The sequence below is a fragment of the Girardinichthys multiradiatus genome, chromosome 5 (genome assembly GCF_021462225.1).
Source record: "Girardinichthys multiradiatus isolate DD_20200921_A chromosome 5, DD_fGirMul_XY1, whole genome shotgun sequence".
NCBI classification, from domain to species: Eukaryota; Metazoa; Chordata; class Actinopteri; order Cyprinodontiformes; family Goodeidae; genus Girardinichthys; species Girardinichthys multiradiatus.
This window is the reverse complement of record NC_061798.1, coordinates 33,482,789-33,506,442: the sequence shown is the minus strand read 5'-3', so window position 1 is coordinate 33,506,442 and position 23,654 is coordinate 33,482,789. Positions and strand designations below refer to the sequence as shown.

Below are 23,654 nucleotides of genomic sequence, written 5' to 3'. Positions count from 1 at the left end.
ACCACCAGAACATGACTACTGTATGCAGGCAAGTATAATATTATAGATGTGATTAATGTTTGAGACACATAAGCAGCAAACTGTGAATCTGGAAGACCTTTTCAAGCTGGTAGAGATATACCTCAAAAACTTTGTAATGGCAGGGAAAATGTGATTCTACAAAGTTTTGACGCAGAGGGTCCGTCACTCACAGTTGCAAAAAATGCATGACCTCTTACTCATGTTGCAGAGCAAAATTATCAGACTTTCAGTAGTTTTTCCCATCCTATGGTGCTGCTTTGTTGTGCTATAGATAACAAACTAGCCAAAATAAAAGGACCTTCAGGTGCAACAAAACAAAAGTAAGCAAGAGAGAGGAAGGTATAATGAAATTTGCTTGAAAATACAATATAACAAACATTTTTGTGCTTTTTAGGAAAGCTAAAATGTAATTCTGTTGTGATGTTTGTTGTTTGAAAGACTGACACTAATATTGATCAAACCCACTTTATAGATGCAGAAATACTCGGATGATTCTGCAGTTGTAGGGTGGATCAGAGATAGACAAGAAGCTGAGTACAGGAAGGTGGTGGACCGCTTTGTGGCATGGTGTGGAAACAATCATCTCATCTTGAACGTGACTAAAACAAAGGAGATGATTGTAGATTTTAAGAGAAACAGGAATAAGTCAAAAACTATTTCTATCATGGGAGAAGAAGTGGAGGTGGTGGAGGAGTATAAATACCTCGGTGTTCACCTGGACAACAGACTAGAGTGGAGATTGTCAAGGTAGGAAAACTTTACTGGCCGTCAGTTAACTCTTACATTACTCCTCACCTCATCGACTCTTTTTATTTGGCACCCCAAAGGACAATCCTCAGTCAGAGATCAGTTGTACGTTTCCACAAGTTTATGAAAACCAATCTGAATTCAGAGAGGAGACACCTGGGCTAATTTCTCTCACCCGGGGATTATTCTGCCCCTTCTTGGGTGAGAGAAGTGAGATTATCTTTTCCTGTGTTTTCACTCAGATCTTCCTGGATCTGAGAGAGGGATCGTTGAGGTGGTTCCGCTCCTGCACACTGGCTCCAATGATACCAAGTATCACCTTTGTCCTTCAGCCTGACTGCATGGGTTGTCCTCTCTGTGACCTGAAATGGACCGGTCCACCTTGGCTCTGACCACTTTCTTTTGATGACTTTCAGGAGGACCCACTCGGTTTCCGAGGTGGTGGTTCCAACCCTGGTCTCTGGTTCTGCTGGGATCTGTTTGGAGAAAGCTGTAATAATCACGATGAGACATAGATTGTTCACACTCAGTGAGAAACGATAACCTCGTTTGTGGGCCTGGAAATGGCCTCCCTGTGTGCAGCTCATGTGGAGTTAAACCATGTTTCTGATTTATAGAACTCCGCTCCTGTAGCGTATGCGGAATTTGTGTAGATATTAACCTTCTGTCCTGCTCCTATTTCCAGAGCAGCTATTACTGCCAAAACGTCTGCTTTCTGCGCTGATTGTGCATCTGTCAGTTCCTCTGCCTGTACTGTGACAAAATCTGTCCCTGTGTCTTCCACCACCACATATGCTGCCTTAAGTCCTTCTGCATCATGCCTAAAACAACAACCATCTCTGAACAGCTGTCTCACCTGAGGTCCCTCAAGGGGGCTGGCTTTTAAATCTGGTCTTATTCTTTCTGTTCTGCTAACCAGCTCTTCACATTGATGTGGTTCCTCCTGTGTTATTCCATCCGCCATGTTGATTCCCTCGTGAGTGTAGGTCATGTTGGTGCCTCCAAGATTTTGCTGAGCCTGTGTTGTCTCAGAGCTGTCATGGTGAAACTTTGAGAGTTCACATATGCCACCACACTGTGAGTTGTTAAAAGTAATAACTTCGCCCAGGAAGGAAACTTGCTTCCTTGCTATTTGTAGTTTATTTGTACTGACCTTGAATCCATGTTTATGCAGATGTCTCAGCATGAGTTCCTTAGATTGCAAACAGAGCTCCGCTGTGGATGCAGCCAGTAGGATGTTGTCCATGTACTGAATTAGAGTCACGTTCTGTGGTAGGGGGCAAGTCTGTAACACATCTTTCAAAACCTGGTTAAATATACCTGGGGAAAGGGCGAACCCTTGTGGCAGACGGGTGTAGCGCAGCTGCTCTCCACAATAGGTGAAAGAAAAAATGTCTGCACTCTTCTGCTAATGGCAAACAGAAAAAGCATTAGCTAGATCAATACATGTGTACCACCCATGTGACGGTTCAAGGTTGGAGAGAGCAACATAGGGATTTGGGACAGGAACAGTAGGAGTCACCAGAACTGAATTTATTGCTCTTAAATCATGTGCCATGCGGTATTTTCCAGTACCTTTGTTCTCTACAGGAAGGATGGGTGTGTTCCATGCTGAGGCTGAGGTTTCTAACACACCTGCTGCCTACAGGCCTTCCTTCCTGAGCTTAGTTTTTGGGCGGATACTGTGGAACCCAAATAAGCGAGGGAGATGCAACCTGAAAAGAGACTGGGGCGCAGGGGGTTAATCCTACATCTGTGGGCCCTTCAGCCCATAACTGATAAGGTAGGCTCTGCAAAAGAGCCGCAGCTTTGGGATGATCTGTTTTTTTTCTTCCAGGTTGATGTATGAGCATCTCATGCTGCAACAGAACTTCATCAGTAGCTGTACATTTATACAGTATGTGTCTGTGCTCTTAGAATACCTTAAGTTGGTGACTGAGGTGTCCTGCCAGTCCCCAACTGCCAGAGAGCGCTTTACCACTCCTCCCAATTCCTAAGCTTGATGCTCAGGATGCAAAGAAAGAGAAACATGAGGAACAGCTTCATCTGACATTAAATACCATTCTGCTTGGTCAGGTGTTAAATCAACTGCTGCAGCCACACCCTCAGGAGCCACATACATATTTTTGGATGAAATAAACCATGTCCTACCTTCTACTGTTTCATTAAACAAATCCTGGTACCATTCAGTGTGACAACGGTCGTAGAACAGAGTCTGAGACTTTGAATCCAGGGTTTCCACAGATGATACACAGAGAAGATGCTGCTTGGAGAAGAAGGTGCGGTCAGCAGTCCCCAGTAGATGTCAGCATATTCCTCTTCAACTGGCTGTAAAAAATATTGTCAATGCTGAAGCATTTGTCCACATGCCAAAGAGGAACCATCTGGAAAGGTTACCGTTAACCCATCAGTACCACACAGCACTGATGCTCCCAGCTTCACTAATAAGTCTCTGCCCAGCAAATTAACAGGTGTGCTGGGTGAACACAAAAAAGGGTGAGTTACTCTCTGAGTCCCAATCTGAACAGGAAGTGGTACAGTCACAGGCAGAATTTGTGCAGCCCCTGAGAAGCCCATCACAGAAACAGTCTTGGTAGAGAGCAGTGGTTTAGGAGGTTGCTGTGTTATGGTGGAATAAGTAGCTCCAGTGTCCACTAAAAAATTCAGACAGTTCTCTCCCACCTTTGCAGGCAACATGGGATCTGCTGTGCCCACGCTGCCTTGGTCCTCCTCAGGGGTGTCAGTATGGGCTGTAAGACGGGTGTCCACCCATCTGTGGATACTGGCCCTGCTGGGGTGGTAGAGGTGCCATACCTGCATTAGGAGGGGCCGTTACTCCCTGCTGTTACCCCCAGGTGGGCCAGGTGTGTGCCCAATGTCCAGACTGACCGCAGTTGTAGCACACATCTCCCAGTGCCCTGCTGGCTCCACCCCTTCTTCTGGGTGCTCCACACCATCTACTACGACCAGCTGACCACCAACATGCCCTCCGCCTCCACGACCGGGGACACTGTACATGTAATTATTTAAATGGATAGGGTGGAGGGGGGGGAAATCCCCCTCCTGGCCACTGATCAGTCATACACATAGGGGTGTGTGCTGCTGGAGATGCAGACGCAGCTGGAGGAACAGGTTGAGCTGCAGCTAACATTACATTTTCAGTTATATCACTTTTTCTCTGCCTCCTGAGCTGTATGTAAATGGTGAATTAAATGTTTTTCCCACTGTGTGAAGTCTGTTCCCTGCAAATCAGGATTATTTTTCATCTTTTGACACATCAACAGGAACTCCTTTTAATATGGCTTTTTAAACAGCTGTCCCATTCCTGTCCCATCACCCTTAGGGTTAACTCCTGTGTGTCTCATCCACGTGTCCAATGCAGCACTAATGTGCTCTTTAGGATCCTGATTAGGGTCCCAATCAAATTGAGGGACTGCAACGGGGCGGATACTGATTTCTTATGGCCTTCCCTAGGGCTGTCATTACACGTGTCAAGGCTGTGTCATCAGGGTCCTTACTGCAATCAGCATTCTGTTCTATCTCCCTAGCCACCAAGGGACGCACAGATCGTCCCAAAATTGCTCTAAAGTCACCCAAGGCCAGTGTCATGCCTTTAGTCAATGTATCTAATTCCTGTAACCAGACACGTCCACATCCTGCAATAGGTGACAACTTATCCACTAATGCCTGTACATCTCACAATGAAAAAGGGACATATTTTGTCATTTCAACTGATGAAGTTAACAACGGACATTGAAATCTGGATGGACCGCTCTGGCTACGAGTAGTCATGGTGTGTGTTCTTCCAGAATCTTTAAACTGTTTTTCTGTCATCTGTTGAGAAGCTTTCTCATATAAATCATGCACTTTTGATTCCAATAGTGTAACCCCTCTTAAAAGTCTAAGCCTTTCTTGTGTTTCTGTCTCTCTTAGGCCCTACTTCAGCTCTTTCGCTTCAACTTTACACTTTATTCCACCAAGTCACCTTTTCTCATCAGCTTTAATCAACCAACTTTTTTTTATCCTTCACATACCTCTTATATTCTCGGTTCAACCATCTACCTAACGGTTCCTTGTCATCCATTCCTAACCCTCCTTCGACAATCAATCTCTCCTTCCATGTTGAAAAACGTGTCTTTTTTTGTTTTGTTTTGTTTTCAATACAGTTTGTAATATAATCACCACTTCTACAGTCACTCACACTCAAGTGCAGCCATTCGCAGCCACTCATTTGTATTCTCTTCTCACTCATATGCATAGTAAATCCAGTTAGACAAGTACGAAAACACAACAGGATATATAGCTTCCGCGCGCGGAGGGCCTTTAACCCTTCCACTCAGCGGGACTTTTTCAATCTCTCCTGGTCCGATCGCTGTGATGCCAAACCCGGTTTGACACCTAAGAATCAACCCTCCGTTGACTCCCTGGAATTCCTTTTACTTAATCTTATTATTACAGTTTCACCATTTAAGTATCTCAACTGTCTTCCCTCACCTGCCAATTCAGGGTCTCGGGGTCCTATCCCTGGCCACTTTGAGGCGTCCTTCATCCCTCGGGGAGGCTCTTACTAACCCCAGCCTAAATACTCCAGTCCTCGTCAGGACTGAGTTTGGATCTCCAAATCCGGAACTTATTTACTTCAACACCGTCACCATTTAAGTATCTTTGGTGAAAAGTATGTTACAGCCTCAACATTCAATTATATCTCGGCTAAAATTTATCTTGTGTCAATCAACAAATATTTTTACGCAATATATAATTTCTTTACCGTAATACATTATTTCAACCAACAAATATTTTACCCAAAACTGATCAAGACTGTAAAATTAAGAGAAAACAGATATCTGTTCCACAACACCACCTACACTATTAGCAGGCAAAAGGAGAATAAATATAGATCTCCTTACCTTTTGTTTTGGGTCGACCCTTTGGTGTTGTAGAACGACGTCCGCCTCGTAGTCAATTAATTATCCTTTAGTTAGTGCCAAATCCGGGTCACGGCACCAACTGTCGAGGTAGGAAAACTTTACTGACTGTCAGTTAACTCTTACATTACTCCTCACCTCTCATCGACTCTTTTTATTTGGCACCCCAAAGGACAATCCTCAGTCAGAGATCAGTTGTACGTTTCCACAAGTTTATTAAAACCAATCTGAATTCAGAGAGGAGACATCACACTTACACAGGTACCTGGAAACGTCTGTGTGTTGTCTCACTGGGGGTGCGCCACATTACATTTTATACTCCACGCTGCTATGCAGTACACATACACAATCATTCTGTCTGTGGATGTCTCCCAGCAACAATATAATGGTTCCTTATATCCAAATAAGGGGTGTTTCTGGTTATTCTCTTCTAGCAAGCTTGTTCTCCCCTATCTTTTTCACCCCCATCCGTTAATCCCTTGTCATTCACCAATTTATGACCTTGGACTCTCTATGCTTCACTCCCTAAGGACCTTGCACTTTCTATGCTTCACTCCCCTCTCCTCTATCTGCACACAGGTTACACACATAGATAGTTTATATTCTATATTACACACATAGATAGTTTATATTCTATATTACACACATAGATAGTTTATATTCTATATTACACACATAGATAGTTTATATTGTACAAGATCCATCTGTGAAGCCATCTACAAGAAGGGACAGAGCAGATTGTACTTCTTGAGGAAGCTTAGGTCCTTTGGTGTTTGTAGCAAGATGCTGCATATCTTCTATAAGTCTGTTGTGGAAAGTGTGATCTCTTCTGCCATCATCTGCTGGGGAAGCAGCATCAGAGCCAGGGACTTAAAAAAGCTCAACAAGCTGATAAAAAAGGCTGGCTCTGTTCTGGGGACTCCTCTAGAACTTCTGAAGATCATTGTGCAAAGAAGGATTTTTCATAAAATGAAGAACATTATGGAGAACCCTGAGCATCCTCTTCATGAGACTGTCCTACAGCAACAGAGTGTCTTCAGTCAGAGGCTTCTTCAGATGTGCTGTAAGACGGAGCGCTACAGGAGATCCTTCCTGCCCACAGCCATCAGCATCTACAACGGCTCTTTGAAGAAACCTTCATAATGAGCTACAACAGCATTTAATTTCCCTTTGGGATTAATAAAGTATTTTTGAATTGAATTTGAATTGAATTGAAATGATTAGCCAATCTGTTCAGGAATCAGCAGAGAAAACAAAATAAGTATTAAATGGAAAATTAAATGGAAATACAAACTGTTTTATTTTTTTGCAGTCAAAATCCGAGAAACAGAAATTTGAATTTGCTTGATTTTTTTTTTCTCTTCATTCATTGTCATGCAGGGGATCATAACCTTTACTGATTTGCCGTTGCCATAGCATCATTCATGACCGGTTTTAATGGTATGGCTTATTGGTGTGTGCCATAGAGCCCTAAATGTGCGATCCTTTGCATTTGTGCAGAACATAAACTGGTGACATCCAACCTCAGACAGAATTTTTGTCCTAACACTAATTGTGGTGGAATCCGCCACAACAGTGCGTATTAGACTCCGCCACAATTCTCGGCTCTTGCTCTGGGCACAGCTAGGCTGAGAACAGTGATCCATTGATAATTGGAACAAACTATCTGGTCCCCTTTCTTAAACATTGGGATCACCACCCCAGCCTGCCACTCCAACAGTGTTGTCCCAGTCCTAAATATGCAATTGAAGAAGCATGTCAACCATGACAGCCCCAAAATGTCCAGAGCCCTCAGAATCTCAGGCCAAATCTCATCCACACCTGCTGCCCTGATGCTGTGGGCTTTTTAACTACCTCAGCAACATCTGCCACTGTGATGTAATCATATTTTTCCAAGTCTTCAGGATTTTTCTCCTGTCTGACTGGATTGAAGAGATATTCACTGTCCGACAATGTCCCCAGTGCAGGTCTGCAGTTTCCCTCTCAAAGCATACATGGTGTGGGATGGTCCCTATTTCCCCATTCTGACTAATTTCAGACAGGCCTGGACAAGAGTTTTCCTGACCTTCCTTTAGGCCCATTGAAAGTCTGTCTCCACAGCCTCTCTGCATTCCTCCCATGCCTGAGTTGTTGCATCTTCAACCACAGAAGCTTCAGTCCTCCTGGCCATCAGTTACCTGTCAGTGCCCAGGGACAACCAAACTCTAAAAACCTTCTTCTTTACCCTGACGGCTTCCATCACTGCTGGTGATCACCAGTGAGTCCTTTGATTGGCACTGCAACAGGCACCAATACCCTTCTTGGAATCTGCATTTGCAGTGGAGGTCCCGAACATGGTCTGTTTAGAGTCCATGTTCCCAACCTCCCCTTGGGATGTGAGAGAAATTCTCCTGTAGGCTTGAAGTGAAGATTACTCGGACAGGTTCCTTCACATGATATTTGCAGTTTACCCTCATCATCCATTTGGGTTTAGCAGGCCTGTCTGGCAATCTCTTCTGCCACCGGATTCAACTCACTACCAGGTGGTGATCAGTTGACAGCTCTGCCCCTCTCTTCACCCGAGTGTCCAAGACGTAAAGCTGGTCTGATGATATTAAAAAATTCGTACTCGTCGTTTTCCGCTTATCCAGGACCGAGTTGCGGTGGCAGCAGACTCAGCAGAGATTCCTGGTGGGACGTGCCTGAAACACCTTCCGAGGAAGGCGTCCAGGAGGCATCCGGTATAGATACCCGAGCCACCTCAACTGGCTCCTCTCGAGGAGCAGCGGCTCTACTCCGAGCCCCTCCCGGATGGCCGAGCTTCTCACCCTATTTCTAAGGGAGTGCCCGGCCACCCTATGGAGGAAGCTCATTTCAGCCGCTTGTATCCGGGATCTCGTTCTTTCGGTCATAACCCAAAGTTCATGGCCATAGGTGGGGTTAGGAACGTAGACCGACCGGTAAATCGAGAGCTTCGCTTTTTGGCTCAGCTCTCTCTTCACCACAATAGACTGGCACAGTGCCCCCATTACTGCGGCAGCTGCACCAATCCGTCTGTCGATCTCCCGCTCCATTCTTCCCTCACTCGTGAACAAGACCCCGAGATACTTAAACTCTTCCACTTGAGGCAGGAACTCCCCTCCAACCTGAAGAGGACAAGCCACCCTTTACCGGTCGAGTACCATGGCCTCGGACTTGGAGGAGCTGATCTTCATCCCAGCCGCTCCACACTCAGCTGCGAACCGTCACAGCGCATGCTGTAGGTCTTGGCTAGAGGGTGCCAGCAGGACCACGTCATCTGCAAAAAGAAGAGACGAAATCCACTGGTCCCCAAACCAGACCCCCTCTGGCCCTTGGCTGCGTCTAGAAATCCTGTCCATAAAAGTTATGAACAGGACCGGTGACAAAGGGCAGCCCTGCCAGAGTCCAACATGCACCGGGAACAGGTCCGACTTAGTGCCGGCAATGCGGACCAAACTCCTGCTCGGCTCGTACAAGGACTGGATGGCCCCTAATAAAGGGCCCCCGATTCCATACTCCTGGAGCACCCCCCACAGGGCATCACAAGGGACACACTAGAATCCTTTCTCCAGGTCCACAAAACATATGTGAACCCTCGAGTACCCTGTAGAGGGTATAGAGCTGGTCCAGTGTTCCACGGCTGGGATGAAAACCACACTGCTCCTCCTGAAGCTGAGGTTCGACTATCGGCCGGACTCTCCTCTCCAATACCCTGGCGTAGGCCCTACGAAGGAGGCTGAGGAGTGTGATCCCCCTGTAGTTGGAACACACCCTCTGGTCACCCTTCTTATGACGGAGGACCACCATCCCAGTCTGCCAGTCCAGAGGCACTGTCCCCGACCGCCATGCAATGTTGAAGAGGCGTGTCAACCATGACAGCCCCACAACATCCAGAGATTTTAGGTAATCAGGGCGGATCTCATCCATCCCCGAAGCCTTGCCACCACGGAGCTTTTTAACCACCTCGGTGACTTCAGCCTGGGTGATGAAAGAGTCCAACCCCGAGTCCCCAGCCTCTGTTTCCACCAGGGAATGCGTGATGGCAGGATTGAGGAGATCCTCGAAGTACTCCTTCCACTGCCCGATAATGTCCTCAGTTGAGGTCAGCTGCCTCCCACCCCCACTATAAACAGTGTTGGCGAAGCACTGCTTCCCCCTCCTGAGGCGCCGGATGGTTTGCCAGAATCACTTCGAGGCCAACCGGTAGTCCTTCTCCATGGCCTCACCGGACTCCTCCCAGGCACGAGTTTTTGCCTCTGCCACAGTCCGGGCCGCAGCACGCTTGGCCTCACGGTACCCGTCAGCCGCCTCAGGAGTCCCACAAGCCAACCACAGCCAATAGGACTCCTTCTTCAGCTTGACAGCATCCCTTACTGCCGGTGTCCACCACCGGGTTCTGGGATTGCCGCCGCGACAGGCACCACAGATCTTATGGCCGCAGCTACAGGAAGCAGCATCAACAATAGATGCGGAGAAGGTGGTCCACTCGGACTCTATGTCTCCAACATTCCCCGGAAACTGGTCAAAGCTCTCCCGGAGGTGGGAGTTGAATACATCCTTGGCCGAGGGCTCCGCCAGGCGTTCCCAGCAGACCCTCACTATGCGTTTGGGCCTGCCGAGTCTGTCCGGCTTGCTCCTCCTCCAGCGGATCCAGCTCACCACCAGGTGGTGATCAGTGGACAGCTCAGCCCCTCTCTTCACCCGAGTGTCCAAAACTTGCGGCTGAAGGTCTGAAGGACCCTTTCATCCACTGGGGTAAATCCCAACACGAGACGGCTGAGCTGGGGGGCGACAAGCAAACTCACACCAGCCCGCTGCCTCTCCCCGTGGGCCACTCCAGAGTAGAGGAGAGTCCAAGCCCTCTCAAGGAGATGGGTTCCAGAGCCCACGCTGTGCGTGGAGGTGAGCCCGACTATTTCTAGTCGATATCTCTCGACCCGCTGAGGTCTCCACCTTCGTCCGCCACCCAATCTTCTTTACACCGGTCCCTCACGGTTCCCCTGCAGGTGGTGGGCCCACTGAGGGATGGCCTCACGTCTCTCGTTCGGGCTTGGCCCGAATATTAAAAAATTACAAAATCAATCTACGACCTTTGGCCCAAGGTGGCCTCGTACCAAGCACACTTATGGACCACCCTGAGCTCAACCATATGGTTCGTTATGGCCATTCCATGCCCCACAAAGAAGTCAAACAACTAAATAATGCTCGGGTTCAGACTGTCACTTAACCCCATAACAGTGATTTTGCATTACCATAGTTTAAGTTTCAGATGTTCCAATAAATACGATGACTGTTTAGACATAAAGTGACAAAACCTTTACCTGAACATGTTACTGTATTAATATTGTTCAGAAAATGAACATAATGTGCACAGAATTGTTCTCTTCACACACTGTTATAGTTTGATGGATTTATGGGCGCAAAGCAGTGATGCTCTGCATGTTACGTTACGTTTATTGAATTTATGCGAGCTAAAAGTTTACACCAATACCACATTCCTCTAAAGGGGAAAGCCAAGGTATATGGAACAAACAGCGCCTCCTAAAGTCAGAATATATTATGGCTGCACTAGGTGCTAATAGAATGAAAATTTTATCTTGCTTTCTTATGTTCCTCTGAGCCAAATTGTGATTTTAATATTTTAAATATGAAAAGAAACTTAAACCAAATTTTGAAAGTGCCATAATTCGTTTTTGGTCAAAAAGACGAAGTACCACTCATATTTGAATTTTACATTTTGCATTTTAATACAGAAATCGAATAACTCCTTGTTTTTCATCTGTGGTTTATGATAAAGAATCCCAGTGACCAAAATATGCATGGATCCTGACCATTCTTATACATCTATAATTGTTTTGTGGAGAAGAAAATAAGCGAGACGCAAGGAAGTCAATGCTGTTCCATTTTGACACAAGGTGTCAACAAGGAACAGGAACCTTATCAGCTATGTCAGTAGCCTGCAGCAATATATCTAGCAAGATGAAAAATTGATCATCTTCAAATATCAAAAAATATTTTTTGTTCTTCAACATATAAAATGAAAAAACCTAAGCAAATTGAAGCTCTTGCCATTTTATTTCTAAACACAAAAACTGCCCATATTTCAAATGATTATTTATTGTTTTATTACAATATTCAAATATTGTTTGATTTCTGTTGAGAAAATTCCAACTTTCCAACATGCTCTTGGTGATGCATACTTTTTTAGTCTAGTTGATGAGGAGATGATGTCAAAACAGAAAGCAGGGCCATTTTTTGTTCATCTTGATACCTGGTGATTGTTTAAAATGTTCAGTAATAATATATACATGGACCAATAATAATACTTAAGAGTATTAGTTCTTATCTTTTCTTCATTCCATAGTTTTGCTATTAAACATCAATTTAATCTTTTTTAATCGTGTATGGCGATGCTTTTATTTTGAAAAGACTTCCGCTTGCTACGTGGAACACGTCGCTCTACAAAGGCGGAAGTAGTTCCTGAAAGCGAAGCACTTCTCTCGGGGGTCCATTAGGCTGCACTCCAAACTGAAATCATATCCAGGTGTCCTTTAAACGTTGCCTCCAGCAGTAGCATTAGTTTCCTTCAGCACCACCGAGATGCCGCTGCAGTTTGAGCTGTGTCCCGGACGGATGATCGGAGGGAACCATCCGTGCTTCATCATAGCTGAAATTGGGCAGAACCACCAGGGAGACATGGAGATTGCCAAGAAAATGATTAAAATGGCAAAGGTGAATGAAAGTTTGGTTAATTTTGAAGAACTTGGGTTCAGGCAGGTGTGCGTTATTATTATCGATCCTTCCACTCTTCGGTTATTACTGGTCTAATAGAATCAATGGGAAAAGTAGATGGGAGTATTACAATTGATTTTATTATTGTGAGGTATTTGCTAAACTAATGGAAACAGTATACAAAACAGCTACATTTAATATCTGGCTCACTTTCTTTTAGCAGCATTAACTAATTTATATGCAAAGTAATCCTGTTGAACCACATCTGAAGCCGCCTTGATTCATTCTTCAATCTAGGTGTAGTTCCTCACTTGCTGGTCACAGATAGGTTGGATTATATTCAGGTCTGGTTATATTCAGGTCTGGTGATTTGAAAGAGGCAGCCCGAGAGGTTTTCTTTTTGTAGCAGTTTAAAATTATTACATATAAATTTTAATTTAAATATTTGTTGGATTGGTAAGAAGTTTGTCTTTGGTTTATGTATAACAGTATGAAGTTAGATTCTATTCTTCGTTAGCAATTTTGAAAGAATTTCACCATCAGTGTAAATGTTTTTAAATTCTTTATTTCTCTAAGTTGTTTATTATTCCTTTGTGTTATGTAGTCGTTGCTATCGATGTGCCATTAAACTGAACTAAACTACCACCACACTACAAAAGTCCCAACTACCTGCTCTCCAACAACTTTGTCTGTAAAACTTGGAAAGCAAATACATTTTACCTACAAATACAGGGATTGTGTTGTTTTTTAAAAATGTTTATTTTTTAACACCAAAGTGAAGATGTCTGATGTATTTTGGCATGTTCGCTTTCACAGGACTGCGGTGCTGATTGTGCCAAATTCCAGAAGAGCGAGCTGGAGTACAAATTTAACAAACGTGCCTTGGAGAGACCATACAACTCCAAGAACTCCTGGGGAAAAACCTATGGTGAGCACAAGCGCCACCTGGAGTTCAGTCATGAGCAGTACAGGGAGCTGCAGAAATACGCCTCAGAGGTGGGGATCTTCTTCACAGCCTCAGGGATGGACGAGGTAAGAGAGGCTTGACTCCAGAGGTTCACAATGATTTGATCAGCTCAGATATTTAACTGCAGTCCTTGTCTGTATCCTTTAGATGGCAATAGAGTTTCTCCATGAAATCAATGTGCCTTTCTTCAAAGTAGGATCTGGAGACACCAACAACTTCCCCTATCTGGAGAAAACAGCCAAGAAAGGTGAGACTGTTTGTGACCTTCTGCTTCAGGTTGTAGCTTTGGGTGTGTTATTTTAAAGAAAGACATAAGGTTACACGGTTTCAGAAAAATACTGAAAGCACTCTTTCCTTGGCAATGTGAATATTGTATATAGTTGGATGAAAAGCAACTGACTGAAAAATCACAGAAGAAGAAACATACAAAGATTAAATACAAGCATAATATATTTTTAATGGCTTGATTTTTAAAAAGAGATTTTTTATTTTCAAAATCGGTGTTGCTAAATCGCTAAAAGCCAAAAGTGTAAGCAGTAAAACTCTATCTTAACCAACAACACAAGGTTGACATGATGGTTGGCATAATCTTCGCTGTGTTTTAATTTGATGGCTCTTTCTCATAACTTTGGAGCATCTAATCATAGATAGACAGTTTTATGAAGATAAAATACAGTATTGAGTCATTTCTCAGTTATATTTTGCTTCTAAGAAGCAAGAACATTGTTCTCTTCAGGTCTGCTAAAGGTCAAAGAAAAACATTTTTGGGTTTTAGCTGCTTTTTTTGTTTCATGAGCCACTTAACTCAGACCTCATTGGGTATCAAAAAAGATAATTTGCTTTACACAAAGAAACAATTTATTCATATCCTTTATGCTCATAAAATTGTATCAGCAAGATTATTCCCAAAGGACTGTAAGCTGAGTAGATGATGCATCTCTCAGGTTTCCTCCACTTCTCATTTTCTGTCAAGCAGTCTGCAGGTACCAAACCTGGGCTGAAGGTGAGCAATAAAGCAGCCTATATCCCTACAAAAAAGCTTCGAAAGACATTCAGAAAGTCTGGACAACTTCTGATCACAGACCCCTTTAAAGGATTATAAGATCGTCTGGTTCCTTTTAAGCAAAGTATAAAGAAATTACGGGTGGCTTAACACTAATTCAATACTTTATAGCTGTCAGTTCAGTGTGCAACTGAATGTGCAGCCTGTTTCACACCTAGGTAACATGGAGGAGCTCTCTTAATGTTTATATACAAATAAAAAATAGTTATAATCAGACAAACTAATTTGTCAGCCACAACCACAAGTAGGATTTTGGTTTTGCTTATAGCAATATATTTTCAGGAGAAATAAAAGACCTGGATCTAAACAACCTTTAGGAACCACACAAACTCTCCAGGATAAACTATCTATCTGAATGTTCTTCTCTTGTTTGTATTAGGCCGTCCGATGGTGGTGTCCAGTGGGATGCAGTCAATGGAGACGATGCGTCGGGTCTACAAGACGGTGAAGCAGCACAATAAAAACTTTACCATTCTCCAGTGCACCAGTGCGTACCCTCTTGAGGCTGAAGATGTCAACCTCAGAGTGATCACGGTGAATACGATATTAGTCTTTTAAGCTTTTTCTCATATGCATTCACCTGTGAAATTTAGGTAGGGAAATGTTTTGTTGTAGTTGCTCTAACGCACACGGTACTTTGCAAATGAGTTCACACCACTTGAACCTTTTCGCTTTTTATCACATTACAGCCAGTAACTTCAATATTAGGACTGCAACTAACGATTATTTTACTAATCGATCAATCTGACTATGTCTTCGATTAACCGATTATTAATCGCATAGCAAAGCTGCTTAATAGGAGATTTTATTTACAGAATTTGAACGAGATCAGCTCAACCTCGGTTGCAATCAGAGAGAATCAGGGAACCCAACTTTTAAGTCTTGCTACAGATAACAACTGGATTTCAGTTTGGACTTTGACTGGGCCATTTTACACAAGTGATTCGACCTAAAAAAATCTACTGTAGCTCTGTGTTTATGTTTAGGGTCACTGTCTTGCTGGTTGGCGAGTCTTCCTTTTTATCTCAGACCAGCTTCCCTGTCCCTTCCCAACAGAATCATTCCCACAGGATGATGCTTTTACTACCATGTGTTACCATATGGATGGTGTATTCAGGGTGGTGTGTAGTGTTAGTTATCCTCTACACGTAATGTACATTTACTCTGGGCCTTTAATGACTTTCTACTTGCCACTCCATAAAAGCCAGAGTTGTGGAATACATGGCTAAAATTTATCAGTTGACAGGTTGAGATGTGGATCTCTACAGCTCCTCCAGAGTTACCATAGGCCTTTTGCCTAGTTCATTGATGTGTTGTTTTTATTTTTTCAGTGTATTTATACTGAGATAAAATTTCACGTACATTCACTCTATTTAGTAATTATGTAACTTCTGAAGACATTTTTATTTAGGGGTATCAGAGTTAAGGTGGATGAATACTTGTGTTGGACCAATTTGTCACATTTAACCCATGTGTCATACACCTGCTTTGTGTTTGTTTATCACATAAAATGTAAATAAAACAGATTAAAGTTTGTGGTTTGAACCTGGAAAAAAAGTGAGAAAGTTCTTGAGGTATGAATACTTTTGCAAAGCACTGCATATATAGGCATCTGAAAAACAACACGTATATCCAAAGAAAAGACACAATAAATGTTATCAGCATCGATTTGTCTTCAAGAATAACAACATCTTATTTCCACACTGCAGGAATACCAGAAGGAATTTCCTGATATTCCCATCGGGTATTCTGGTCACGAGACTGGAATCAGCATCTCTGTGGCAGCTGTGGCTCTGGGAGCGAAGGTCATTGAGCGTCACGTAACCCTGGACAAGAAGGCGAAAGGAAGTGACCACGAGGCCTCACTGGTACCATCTGAACTGGCTGAGCTGGTTCGCTCCATCCGTCTGGTGGAGAGGGCACTGGGAAGTGGCATCAAGCAGATGTTGCCCTGCGAGAAGGCGTGCCATGACAAAGTAACTGTCTTCTCTTAAGAAATGCAATAAGATGGCCAGCAAAAAAAAAAAAAAATGCTTTCATTATCCACAATAATGTTGCTCCCTGTAATTACTTTTCTTGCAGTTGGGCAAATCCGTGGTGGCCAAGGTGAAGATCCCCAAAGGAACAGTCCTGACTCTGGACATGTTGGCGGTTAAGGTGGCCGAGCCCATGGGTGTCCCAGCAGAGGACATCTTCCAGCTGGTTGGGAAGACTGTGACGGAGGAGGTGAAGGAGGATGAGAGCCTCCTGTCTGAAGTGGTGGACAGCTATGGCAAGAAGGCAAAGTCTTAATCATAATAAATGCTTGAAGCTTGATAAAAATAAAAAGGCACTTATTTCAAGAGGTGGGTTTCTTTTATTCATAAAGGGATAATCTGGATGTTGACATGTTATGTTTGGGGATTAATTTTTCCTTAAGTGGGTGAATTTGTGTCGTTTACCTCATGTATAATCAGCAATCTTCCAAATGTTTTATGAATGAATCATAATTTTCTTTATTCTAAAAAAAAAAAAACACGACATTTTCAGAAAGTGGCCTTAACATTAGAACTTTCCTGGCCAACTTCAGCTCTGTGGTCAGGGCTTTCAGAAGCTGCACAACCACCAGGTGGAGCTGTTAGGAAGAACATTCATTGCACTGAACCTTAACCCTCTGCTGCAAGAAGAAATAAGAAATCTAAACACATGGAGATGGAGAAGCTTTGATCATTTCATTCAGACTGGTGAGATCAGAGCCTGGTAGCCCAGCAGTCTTTGTGCCGTTTATGCAGCTGTTCTGGGTGTGACCAAATAAACACAGCCGCTTGTTTTTATTCTGTGTGTGTGTGTGCCGCTGGTTCTCCTGTTGAAGATCTCGGGCTGAAAGCATTCTTTCTTTATGTCAGACACAATAACTTACAGAATATGTTACTGACACATTTGTATCTGATTTGTGACATGTTCTTATAGAAAAACTTTCAAATAAAGTAATAAAACATTGGTGTTGTGCAGTCTGTCAGTCGAAGGTTTGGCAGTTACATTATTATAAACAAATTTATGAGATGGGATGGTGGATTTACATTTGTATTCTTGCAGTAATTGGAAAAATTCTAATATTGTCATAAAAAGTATCTAATAAAATGTGTATTTTATCCATCTAAACAAATAAAGCATATTTCAATTCATATATCCTACAATATGGGCTGCACAGTGGTGCAGTTGGTAGCACTGTTGCCTTGCAGCAAGAAGGTCCTGGGTTCAATTCCCATCCAGGGGTCTTTCTGCATGGAGTTTGCATGTTCTCCCCATGCATGCGTGGGTTCTCACCGGGTACTCTGGCTTCTTCTCACAGTCCAAAGATGTACCTGTTAGGTTAATTGGTCTCTCTAAATTGCCCTTAGGTGTGTGTATGGTTGTTTGTGTGTTGCCCTGCGATGGACTGGTGACTTGTCCAGGGTGGACCCCACCTCTCACCCATAGACTGCTGGAGATAGGCACCAGCTTCCCCACAAGCCACTATGGAATAAGCGGTAGAAAATGACTGACTGTCCTACAATGTACAATATACTGAAATTGTTCTCGTCTCGTCGATGCACCACAGACTGTCCAGGAGTTGGTAGATGCTTTAGTCCAGATCTGGAAGGAGATCCCTCAGGAGACCATCTGCCGTCTCATCAGGAGCATGCCCAGGCATTGTAGGGAGGTCATACAGGCACGTGGATGCCACACACACAATACTGAGCCTCATTTTGACTTGTTTTAAGGACATTACATCAAAGTTGGATCAGCCTGTAGTGTGTTTTTCCACTTTAATTTTGTGTGACTCCAAATCCAGGCCTCCATTGGTTAATAAATTTGATTTCCATTGATGGTTTTTGTGGGATTTTGTTGTCAGCACATTCAACTTTGTACAGAACAAAGTATTCAATGAGAATATTTCATTCATTCAGATCTAGAATGTGTTATTTGAGTGTTCCCTTTATTTTTTTTGAGCAGTGTAGTTTCTCCTATGGGGCTCAATATAGAAACATCAAATGCAACATACATTGTTTTTGGCACAAAACCCATTGAAACATTGTTATAAATGTAACTCATTCTAACAAAATGTTTTTAGTTTTTCTTTTTACTTTCAAAATTACATGTATAAATATATAGACAAATCAAGAGAACCTTGATGACAGAAGTAGCAAGTCATTATTTGTACAGATTTTGACTGAACTTATCGGACACAAGGTGCTAAAATTAGGTATAAAAGCAGCCTTTATCAAAGGCCTGTTCTTTGCAAGGTAATAGGGTAGTCTTAAAAAGTATAGAATTTCACTATTTTTGAGGTCTAGATATTTATGGAAAAAGAAAATAGTAAAATATACTCTACCATACTATATTCCCTATCACTTGGTCTAAATGTTATGTCCTTCTTCCCCCATCTACTTCCTTTGTGTCCTTCCCTCCACCTTTCTTTCGTTCTTGCTTCATTTTCTCCTTGTGGCCAACCTCTTTCAGATGAGTGAAAGCAGATATAAAAATGGTTGATTGCACTTTTGGATGAACATAGTGGTTTGTAAACAAGAGGGTTCTCAATAAAGCTAGTGAAGGGTCCTAAAGAGCGCTGGTTTCAGGATTCTATATCATCAAGTTGTTGCTGCATTGTAAAAGCAGTGGTTATCTCAGCAATGGCCTGATTACCAATACTATAATTACTACTAATACTCTTGCACAGTAACAACTGATCTCACCCAGGAAAAATCTGTCACCAACAGATCATGTGTGCTTGAAATGCCTGCCAGTGTCCTACCTTGCTAACTCCATTTACATAATTTTGTTCCCTGCATTTCTTGGTTATTTCCACATGCATTCCTCCCTAGCAACTGTTGATATTAAAATGATTATATTCAATCCCCCTTGTGGCTACACACAGGACACTGAGCAAGGATTTAACATTTTCCCATGATTTTTATTACAACGATATCTAGAGTGGTTGATCATTTATTTAATTGCTAAATGATCAAATCTGAAAGCTTGATATAATTCTGATAGAGCGTTTGAGACTTGGGGTAATAAAAGTACAGTGTGCACAGTGCCTTGTAGAAGTATTAGTATCCCTTGAATTCTTTGCATTTACTTACAACCACGACAAAATAGTGCATCATTGTAGAATAATATAATATGCATAATATGCACTAGTATGCACTACAGCAGGATTTAAAAAGTAAATAAATTTCTTATATAGTCAATTAATTAGAACATCTATTTATCAATCTGATGTAAATTATTTTCCTTTCTCACTGAACAATTATACATTTCAAACCAGGAGTTAATCTATTTCTGTCAGTAATAAGGACACATCACCTATACAGCTTAGAGTAGAATCACCAGGAGATTCTGGTTGCTTCAAAGGATAAAATTGTTAACAGTCAACTCATTTATATATATTAACTGATATTTACTGGCAAGACACATAAGCAGCAAACTGTGAATCTGGAAGACCTTTTCAAGCTGGTAGAGATATACCTCAAAAACTTTGTAATGGCAGGGAAAAGGTGATTCTACAAAGTTTTGACGCAGAGGGTGGAATACATATGGACACCACCCTTTCCAGATTTTTATTTGTGAATGAAATAAGGAAAATCATGTATCCTTTCCCTTACACTTCACAAATTTTACTTTGTGTGGGTCTATCACTTAATATCCCAATAAAATGATTGAGGTTTGTGTCTTTAATCTGCCAAAATGTTTAAAACCTCAGAGGGTGTACAGTAAATAGTTTTGCAAGGCACAGTTTAGGATTCGGGTAGATCCTCCATCTTTTGATTTATGGTAATCCTATGTGCTTGATTTGAAGGCATCTGATTTACAAAGAGTTAAAAGGGCATTCACACATTGTTGAAGTCACATGTGTGTCAGTGTTCAACCCCTGCATCCTGAGAAATATTTATGTCATTGCCATCTGTGAGTCGCTTACTTACCGGAGCAACATGTGAAAAGAAGCCTATCAGATGAGAGGTCAAATCTCTTTAAGAACCGATAAAGGAAGTTCAGCTGCCTTCTGCTGATGTATTTTGTAAGACCTGATTGCAGGAAGTATTAGGTGAGATCCAAGTCAGAGCTTTGTTTTGGGAGTTTTTTCACTGTCTTTCTGTCTTTCAACCAAGTTATAGTTCACAGGTTTTGTGCAAAGCAGTAAGCCATCAGAGATTGATAAGGATCAAATTAAAGCAATGCTGCTTCTCAAATTAAAAACTTGTAGGTTCTTTGTAGGCAGAGTGATAGTAATATTGGGGAATGAGCTCACTTAACAATCCGAGATAAGGACCCATTATATTGATCTATCTGATTACCTGAGCTATCTCTCCTCTTAGAAATAAGGTCCCTCCCTTTCTCCTTATAACTTAGTAGCTATTTAAAGCAGAAGCTTTGGTCAGTAAGTTGCTGCTGATCCCAGCTTCTAAAAGTAACATCTTTCACTCTGACTTGCCTGGTTTGAAGTTTTTAACAGATCTAAATCAAAGAGTCTGGTAATGGAAAAATCATAATTGCAGATTTACATTCTATTACAATCTATTACTAATACAATTTATAACCTGTTAAGGCTTGAATAATAATGTATTTGTACAGTAAGTCAGCCCCTAATTGTGTTTGAGTACTTGAGTATTTATCAATGTAACAAAAGTATATTTTGGACAAGTCATTCAGATTCCTGTGGGATTTATTTTGCTTTAATAACTTAACTTTTGCCTCAGCTGCACCTTAGCCATAACCAGTATGAGGCTTAGGTCATCTTCTTTGATTGTGTAACTAGTTTAGCCTGTTCAGAACATTACATGGTTCTTAACATAGCAGACCTAGATTCATGGCTGAGGTTAAACTCTTGTGTCCCCAACCAAGCGTCTCTTTAGGTCAAGTCCCGTTTTTTCACAGTAGGAAAAGAGAAAAATTAAATGCAGAAAAAGGAAATTAAAAAGACTTTTGGAGTTTTGCAGTTTTGTAATACAGGTCCTTCTCAAAATATTAGTGGACTTCTGGCATTTTGGCATTTCCTTCTCCCCAGTCTTCCTCCAGACTCTGGCACCTTGATTTCCGAATGACATGCAGAATTTGCTTTCATCCGAAAAAAGTACATTGGACCACTGAGCAACAGTCCAGTGCTGCTTCTCTGTAGCCCAGGACTGGGGAATGCGGCACCTGTAGCCCATTTCCTGCACACGCCTGTGCACGGTGGCTCTGGATGTTTCTACTCCAGACTCAGTCCACTGCTTCTGCAGGTCCCCCAAGGTCTGGAATCGGCCCTTCTCCACAATCTTCCTCAGGGTCCGGTCACCTCTTCTCGTTGTGCAGCGTTTTCTGCCACACTTTTTCCTTCCCACAGACTTCCCACTGAGGTGCCTTGATACAGCACTCTGGGAACAGCCTATTCATTCAGAAATGTCTTTCTGTGTCTTACCCTCTTGCTTGAGGGTGTCAATAGTGGCCTTCTGGACAGCAGTCAGGTCGGCAGTCTTACCCATGATTGGGGTTTTGAGTGATGAACCAGGCTGGGAGTTTTAAAGGCCTCAGGAATCTTTTGCAGATGTTTAGAGTTAACTCGTTGATTCAGATGATTAGGTTCATAGCTCTTTTAGAGACCCTTTTAATGATATGCTAATTTTGTGAGATAGGAATTTTGGGTTTTCATGAGCTGTATGACAAAATCATCCGTATTAAGACAATAAAAGACCTGAAATATTTCAGTTAGTGTGCAATGAATCTAAAATATATGAATGTTAAATTTTCATCATGACATTATGGAAAATAATTAACTTTATCACAATATGCTAATATTTTGAGAAGGACCTGTATGATAGACTCAAAACCAACATGAAAAAACCACCAACATCCCAAAAGTTCCTTCTTCTCTGAGATATTCATTATAGAAAAGTGTGCACCTATCTAGACAGTGATGAAGCTTTTTAGTGTTGGATGACACAGTGGAGCAATTAGCTCTGTTACGTCGCATCAAGAAGGCCCTGGGTTTTGAATCACAACCATAACTGTGCAAAGTTTGCATGCTGGCCTAGTGGATGAATGTGTCCTGTCCATGTAGTCAGCTTTATTCCCTGCATTCAAAACATGCCATAACATGTCTGATTAACTGGCCACTCTAAATTGCAATTTGCTAAAAGGTATACAGGTCCTTCTCAAAATATTAGCATATTGTGATAAAGTTAATTATTTTCCATAATGTAATGATGAAAATTTAACATTCATATATTTTAGATTCATTGCACACTAACTGAAATATTTCAGGTCTTTTATTGTCTTAATACGGATGATTTTGGCATACAGCTCATGAAAACCCAAAATTCCTATCTCACAAAATTAGCATATTTCATCCGACCAATAAAAGAAAAGTGTTTTTAATACAAAAAATGTCAACCTTCAAATAATCATGTACAGTTATGCAGTCAATACTTGGTCGGGAATCCTTTGGCAGAAATGACTGCTTCAATGTGGCGTGGCATGGAGGCAATCAGCCTGTGGCACTGCTGAGGTCTTATGGAGGCCCAGGATGCTTCGATAGCGGCCTTTAGCTCATCCAGAGTGTTGGGTCTTGAGTCTCTCAACATTCTCTTCACAATATCCCACAGATTCTCTATGGGGTTCAGGTCAGGAGAGTTGGCAGGCCAATTGAGCACAGTGATACCATGGTCAGTAAACCATTTACCAGTGGTTTTGGCACTGTGAGCAGGTGCCAGGTCGTGCTGAAAAATGAAATCTTCATCTCCATAAAGCTTTTCAGCAGATGGAAGCATGAAGTGCTCCAAAATCTCCTGATAGCTAGCTGCATTGACCCTGCCCTTGATAAAACACAGTGGACCAACACCAGCAGCTGACACGGCACCCCAAACCATCACTGACTGTGGGTACTTGACACTGGACTTCTGGCATTTTGGCATTTCCTTCTCCCCAGTCTTCCTCCAGACTCTGGCACCTTGATTTCCGAATGACATGCAGAATTTGCTTTCATCTGAAAAAAGGACTTTGGACCTGAGCAACAGTCCATTGCTGCTTCTCTGTAGCCCAGGTCAGGCGCTTCTGCCGCTGTTTCTGGTTCAAAAGTGGCTTGACCTGGGGAATGCGGCACCTGTAGCCCATTTCCTGCACACGCCTGTGCACGGTGGCTCTGGATGTTTCTACTCCAGACTCAGTCCACTGCTTCCACAGGTCCCCCAAGGTCTGGAAT

General features: G+C 42.6%; 1 protein-coding gene across 1 annotated transcript; it reads left to right on the top strand.

Moving 5' to 3' along the window:
- Nucleotides 1-12,159: 12,159 nt before the first annotated feature.
- Nucleotides 12,160-17,434, top strand: LOC124868545 (sialic acid synthase-like). The gene is made up of 6 exons (XM_047365942.1): nucleotides 12,160-12,425; nucleotides 13,242-13,457; nucleotides 13,540-13,639; nucleotides 14,835-14,989; nucleotides 16,165-16,431; nucleotides 16,538-17,434. The coding sequence occupies exons 1-6, from the start codon at nucleotides 12,294-12,296 to the stop codon at nucleotides 16,745-16,747; spliced, it is 1,080 nt and encodes a 359-aa protein (XP_047221898.1). The 5' UTR covers nucleotides 12,160-12,293; the 3' UTR covers nucleotides 16,748-17,434.
- Nucleotides 17,435-23,654: the final 6,220 nt, after the last annotated feature.